Below are 7,592 nucleotides of genomic sequence, written 5' to 3' on the forward strand. Positions count from 1 at the left end.
AATTAAGCTATGGCTTTTATCAATCAATCCAAGGGCAGGTTCTAGGTAGCTAATCTAGAAACATGCATTAATGAACAATCCTAAAGATGATTATCACAACTCAGCAATCTATAGTTGGGGCTAATCCCTCCTAACCTATTTAAACCCTAAAATCTAACAAGAGAACTACTCAGACATGGCTACGCAATTCATAACAGCAATTAAGTATAAAAACATCATAGAATAATAAAATAGATATCAATGGAGTTCCAATTACAAATTATAACTTTGGATCTTCTCTCCTATCTATCAATAAAACAATGAAACACAAAAAAAACACGATTTGCCTCTAACATGGCGGCAAAACTTATATAATTAGGGTAAAAACTCGCCAGGGGCAATCTTGTAAAATAGTGAAATCTTGGGCTTCAAGTCGGCTGTGACCAAACGGGCTTCCTGCGCGCTTCGCTGTCGATCGACACCATTTCTTGTGTATCGATCAATTTTAGCTCTCCAATATCGACCGATAGTCGATTTCGATGGTCATCTCGGGTGCTTACTCCGAATATCTCCAAAATGCTCCAAAATCATTACTTATCTCCAAAACATTCCTGATCTTATAATTATAATAAATAGACTCTATAATAATATAATTATTAGTAAAAACACCTATAAATTATGGATGAAAATAGGTCGAATCCATAGTCTATCAAAGCTGCATTGGTTTTATAAATAATTTTATTTATCTCAAATACTATTGGTCATAAAGATGTAATTAATAACAACTTACATATATTTTCGCTACTTTTTTAGTCTGTGTGAAAAAAGTCAAAGTGACACTTATTCAGAAACGAAGGGAGTATAATTTAATTTTACAGTAAGAGCATCTTTATCCGGGTATACTAGAGGATTTCTTAGCCTGTGGGTCCCGCGTGGGACCCATTTTTTTTAAGAAACCGGTTACAAAAACTACTAAATAGTAGTCGGTTCTTAAGGGTTTCTTACACTGTTCGCGGACCCCACTAACACGTGACGGCTCACGATTGGTTCATTTTTTTTTTTCAAATTCGAAAAAGTAAAAAAAAAAAAAAAAAAAATTAAGAAACCCCATTTGGGGTTTCAGGGATAATGATGCTCTAAGAAGTTAAACTAATTTTAGATATAAAAAATAATAAAATGAAGTTACCTTTTACGAACCTGTAAAAGACTACACCATTCTGATAAACAGTTATTCTATACATTTTTTAAAAAATAATCATTTATACATTTTTAAAACTGAGTTATCTGTACATTTTTTAAAAAATAATCATTTATACATTTTTAAAACTGAGTTATAAAAGTAAGTTAATACTAAATTAATGACATTTGGAAATCAAAACTACATAACATATAATAAGACTGTAGAGAATTTAAATTGCAGAATAAATTAACTATTTTTACTATAGTTGTGATTAAAAATTTAATAACAATGTTTCAAACTTCATATTTTTTGAAAAGTAATAAAATAATCAAAATAATAAAAGATATAAATCTGTTTATTCAGGAAATATATAACAAATAAGATTCATATTCAATTTAAAAAATAAAAATATATTATAACGCGTCGAAAACATAATACATATTATATGTAAACTTTAAAACTATTTGTACCTGCAAATTCGTGGACAACCACATTACTCTATAAATAGAGTAATGTTTTATTTTGATTCACTACTTTATTTTTTACTCTATTTTTTGGAGTAAATATAGAGTGAAGTTGGAGATGTCCTTAATAAAATATATTCTTTCACACACAAAAAAACATAATAACAAAAAAAAAAATACTACACAACAAAAATAAATAAAACTCCTCACAAACAACGTGGGGATAACCACTTATTGAAATAAAATATTTAATGACATAACATAAAACCACTAATAAAAATAAATATTGATTACATACCATAAATGATTCTCACCTAACACATCTAAACAACTAGCCTAAAAAAAGAATTAAAATCTCTAACTGGTTTTCATATATGACCATGTACATATAAGGTATCCATGACAAGTATTGACAAGTGTAATAGAGGACTTTCTTATGCAGAATTAAAAATAGTCAACATAAAATATGTGATTTATATTTTCCTTTTTAAATTTGAAATTTTAGCCTTTTTGTATGCATACTAACACTATAAATAGATAGATATGCAAAGGGTCTAAAACACAAACTCATTCTCAAGATGCCTTCACTACCAAATGAGTTCATCCCTTATACTGATAATACCATGAACCAAAATGATTTTGTTCCCATCCAGATTAACCGAAATGAGACCCGAACGGTTCGATCAACGTTTGTTACTTCTGGAAACACAAACCATGCCAATTTGTTTTCTCCATCTCCACCTTTTACTTCTTCTTACCATGCTTCACAAGTCTATTCATCTACCATAACATTTAACAGTTCACGCATGGCTTATCAGCGGAGAAATAACATGATTTCTGCTGTGAGAATGCCTCAAATTTCAGGATTTGTTAACCCTCAATTTTCTCCAGTTTTGGCCACTCCAACCATCCCAAACATGTATCATCATGCTACTGTCCCGACCAATAATATGGTCAGTAGCCAAAATGGTCATGGCCGTGGCAACCGTGTCATAACTTCTGGTCAAACCATTAGGAATCACTCTCCAAATGTTTTTGGTAACGCCACTCCAACTATCTCAAACCTGAATGATGATGTTATGGTTCCGACCAATAATATGGTCACTAGCCAAAATGGTCATGAACGTGTCATAACTTCTGATCCAACCATTAACCCTCCAAATGTTTTTAATAACCAACGGGAAACCTTTTACCCTGAACCTATCGATTACACCAAAGTCGACACAAGTGACGAAGGTGGTGAAAACAAGTATCAAACCCATGGCATACCAAATGAAAATTACGGTTCATATATGTGTCCCAAGTGTCACAGTCGGTTTGATATTTCACCAATAATATCAGCTGCACGCATGGGGTTAGTTCATTCTAGCAATGAGACTAAAGAGGAAAACGAGAAAGGACCTTGTGAAAGAACTAAAAAAAGGTATCGTGAACAAAGTCATCCAGAAGTCAATGGTAAAGCTCGGAAGATCGAATCGGAGGACAAAGTTCCAGAAGAGAGCTGTGGCTCTAAAACTAATTAATCAAATATCATATAAGTTAAGAAATATGTATTTCCAATTAAGCTTTTAATATTAATGTCTATATATTTGTATCAACTTATGATATATGTAAAATAAATAAAGCTGAATTTCTTTTTTCTTGTTTTCTTTTCATTTTCATCACATTGTTGATGATTTAAAGGTTACAACATTTCCTTTTGATGTAAAAAAAAGAGGGTTAGAACATTTTAGTCTCGTTTGAGATAAAACAGAACTATTGTGTAAAAGATGTTTGATTTCAGTTGATTGCACAAAGAATCCGATAGAAATAACTGGATTTAACCAATCATAGAAGATCGCATAAATTTTTGGTATATGTATAGTTTGAGGCACATACCTCACTGAGAATGACATTATGCAAGAGTATAAGAAATTTCGATGATTTTATTCAAATCAGAAACCGTCGGACTATATATAACGCCCGACCATCAATAGCTAATGGACCATCCACGCCCGTTAACTCGGTTGTGGACCTCATCCCGTTCCAACGGGGGGTGCGTTAAATTTTTCAAAATCGGAAATAAGTTTTTACTGACCTTGCAATCACCACATGACTTTTCCCCGTACTTTGGCCATCGCGAATTACTTCTCCATAGGTCAACCATCTTTTCACTACTCTAGCCCAAACATGCTTAACTCTGAAGTTTTAAACGGATGTGTGATGGAAAAGGAAAGTCAACTTTGGTGATATATGTAGCCAAATCAATTCTTTTATGTCTTTTCCATATATCACAACTTGGATTGTTACAATTCACACAACATTTCTCAAGATGCCTCTCAGATCAGAACCGAGATGGCTAACCAGTTCTGATACCACTTATAACGTCCTAACCGCCCACAGCTAATGGGCCACTCACGCCCGCTCTCTTGGTTTGTGGCTCGTGGCTCCATCTGACGGGCGGTACGTTAATTTTTCTAAGGCCCGAAATTCATGTTTACTGGCCCTGCAATCACCACATAACTTTTCCCTGTACTTTGATCTCACTCGCACGGTATCGCGAATCACTTTCTGATAGGTCACCCATCCTTTCACTATTCCAGCCTAATCACGCTTAACTCTGAAGTTCTAAACGAATGTGTGACGGAAAAAGTAAGTCAAATTTGGTGACATAGATAGGTAAATCAATCTTCTTATGCTTTTTCCATGTATCACAACTCGGGATGTTACACTATAGTTCCGGAAAAACCGTCAAAACTATACATATACCAAAAATTTCATCTAAATGATGATTTTATTCAAATTAGAATTCTAAACTTAGCGTTGAAAAACCGAGCGGCTGCGGTCCGGTGGCTGGGGGCACAGAAGCCTAAGCTCTGTAATTGGTCCGTTGGTCGCCTTGGATTCACCCCTAGAAAGTACATACATGATCTATTGGGTGAGTTACAGAGTTGGCTTCTGAATACCCAATGAGTCACTTCAGTGGTTCCGGGCCTGGAATATTTATTACCACAAAAACATGAGTTGATGAGCTAATAAAATTGTTTCCAGACTCAAAAACCGTCCGCACTAATCACACACTAAATCACCCATATCACACTAATGACATCAAAACCATAAAACCCGTTAAAACCATAACAAGTCAAAACTAAATAAAATTATTAAACCAACATAAAAAGATTTCTGGCAAATATGTTTTGAGCGTGCACAAAAAAATAACCAACCACTAAACTAGAAGTCTCATAACAAAATAACAGATTTTATAAAATACCAAAAATTTATCAAAATGTCTTGTAACCCAACTATTAAAAGTATAGAAATTGCTTAAACTACATTAAGTTGGTTTTCATTTTCTAAAAACACATTCAATCAAAAATAATCTAGTATTTGGGTTTAGGATTTAGTGATTATTATTTAGGGGGTAATATTGGATCTATAAACTCTTATAAATATTTAATAAATTATTTTTAAACATTTATGTATGAATTTAAAGAGTTAATATAATTTTTTATCACAAATTTAAAAAATATATATGAAAATGGTTGTCCGTAAATTTTGAAAATAATACTAATTTTTTTGGTAAAATTGAAATTCTGCCTTTAAATATGTACACAATTTTGCTTTAGAAAAACGTTTCTCTATTTCAAAAACTAAACAAATCAGTTATATACTTTCTGTAAAAGACTGACTATATATTTTTTAATTGATCAAATTTATTTGATATATAAATCTTATATTGACCGAATACATTAAAGAATATTTTTGCTCAAGTGTTTCACTAAAGTATGTTGTAGTTATAATAGTTTGGACACTTGGTGGCAGCGTGGCGCAATAGTTTTTTGTTTGGTCTTTTTTTTTGGAACTTGTCTTCTCAGACTCCTCGATCAGGTTGAGAGTCTTGAGACTCGGCCATATTTTTGTGGATACTCGGAACTCTTCACAATAATCTATTATCATATCATTATGCAGTTGCTATGTTAGAAGTCCACGCAATATTCTCTATTTTTTCTTGTCAACAATGCTATACTAACTAAAAGAAAACTGATTCGGAAATCCAAACCAGTGAACAGTATTTTTATTTCATATCACACAAATCAAATGTGAACAGCTAAGTAAGACTAATGAAAACATAATACTACATAGGAACATACATATCTCGTTTTATTTTAATCATGTGTTTCTAGTAGTTTGGATAAATTTTACACCAATATTGAAACTAGAATATATAACTAAGAGCATCTCCAAAAGAAACTCTATAACTTCAAATATAGAGTTTTTTGCTCTAAAAAAAAAAACTTCAAAACTAGAGCAAAAAAAAAACTTCAAAACTTCAAATTTAGAGTTTTAAAAAGTGAAGCTTCATAAAACTCTAAATTTGAAGTTTCATCTTTTTATTTGCATCTTGGTCCTTATAATTAATTATACATCACATTTATGATTCTTAAGTATTTTCTCATCCATAATTTTAATCTTTAAAACTTTTGTATACTTTAAATATTTCAAATTTATTTCTATAAATTAAAATTTTACATATAGAAGTTTTTTTAAAAATCAAAATAAGATTTATAATATTTTAAAAGTAGAATTAGACAACAAGAATATTACAAAAGAAACTTAATAATTTTTTTAAGAAGATATATACATGAAGACGTAGATATTATATCAACACTAATAGTCTAGTAAATTTTCTTCAGAACTTTTAAAATATTTTCCAAACAAATTTTGTATAACCGAAAATGGAGCATTTTAAAATAATTTTATATAATAATGTGGTATTTTTTTTGTAGTTTAATATTTAATTATGTATTTCTATTTATAATTTTATATTTTAGTGTAATATTTTATTAATTAATATTACTATAATATTTTATATATGTGCTAGTTATCTACAAAAGTTTTATGAATTTATATTAATTATGACAAATATAAGGAGCATAGTGTAAATTATAAATAATTTTGAAGTTAAATTTGAAGTTTTGCTTTTGGAGACCTTGAAACTTCAAATATAAAGTTTGCAAAACTCTATAATAGAGAGTTTGGAGACGTTCTAACAAAATTAGGCATTCGATAGTTTTTTTTACTCCCTCCATTACCTTTCTATCTCTAAAGACTTTTATGTCTATTTGTTCTTGCCTTCTCCGCCACAAATCTTCGTTTCCGTCGGTGGGTTTCCACAGCTACGACGTCGGTTGGTCTTGATCTATTGTTGTTTAATTATCCTTCTCTGTTCTTTTTATAGTTCTTCTTTGTTCAGCTATGTGTTTTTTTTTTCATTTTCCATATCTAGATTCAGATCAAAATCGAGTGGTTGGTTCTTACGGTTATGGCGCTCCTGCTCCGGTACTCGTTACGGTTACTGATTCTTGTGCATGTGTGTTTTAGACTTTTGGATCTATGTCGTCGATTTCTTCTTTGCATGCGCCTGTCTCAGTTCTATTCCTCTGTAGTTTTAGTGCTTATCTTTGTTGCTCTGTTGGTGAAGATGATTGGTTAGAATAGGAGGGCTTATCCTTGGTATCTATTGCAACGATTCGATTTCGGCTAGGATCGTTGATATTCCGTGTTTTTAGCGGTTTTAAACTCGTTTTGGAGCAATTAAATGGTCGGTTTTAATTAATGTTTTGGTCTATTTGATGCGTTTTGGTGTTCTTAAGTGTAATATGCAGGTTACTAGATAGCTTGAAAGAAAAGAACGCATTCGGGATTTATTCAGAAGCAAGATAGACCGAACAATGGACCGAATGAAGTATTGATCGCACAGGACATGGGATCGACCGATCCGGTCAATGTGGATCGACCGATCTTATGCTTTTATGCAATAGATCGACCGATCCGGTATATGTGGATCGACCGATCTAAGGCTCTACGGGCTCCACACGCACAAACGAGCTTTTCACTCCTTTTTACCCACTCCCCTCAATAATTTAGAAAAAGAACTCGACTTTTGAGACTCAGAAAAGACCAGGGGCGACCAAGGAGGAGATTTACAA

General features: G+C 32.0%; 1 protein-coding gene across 1 annotated transcript; it reads left to right on the forward strand.

The window, feature by feature from the left end:
- Nucleotides 1-2,201: 2,201 nt before the first annotated feature.
- On the forward strand, nt 2,202-3,146 carry LOC106303392. The gene has a single exon (XM_013739672.1). The coding sequence runs from the start codon at nt 2,202-2,204 to the stop codon at nt 3,144-3,146; it is 945 nt and encodes a 314-aa protein (XP_013595126.1).
- Nucleotides 3,147-7,592: the final 4,446 nt, after the last annotated feature.

Source organism: Brassica oleracea, chromosome C7 (genome assembly GCF_000695525.1).
Source record: "Brassica oleracea var. oleracea cultivar TO1000 chromosome C7, BOL, whole genome shotgun sequence".
Taxonomy (NCBI): Eukaryota; Viridiplantae; Streptophyta; class Magnoliopsida; order Brassicales; family Brassicaceae; genus Brassica; species Brassica oleracea.

Excerpts from the sequence above, each read along its gene's own strand:
- LOC106303392 (XM_013739672.1), top strand. The coding sequence starts at position 2,202 with ATGCCTTCACTACCAAATGAGTTCATCCCTTATACTGATAATACCATG.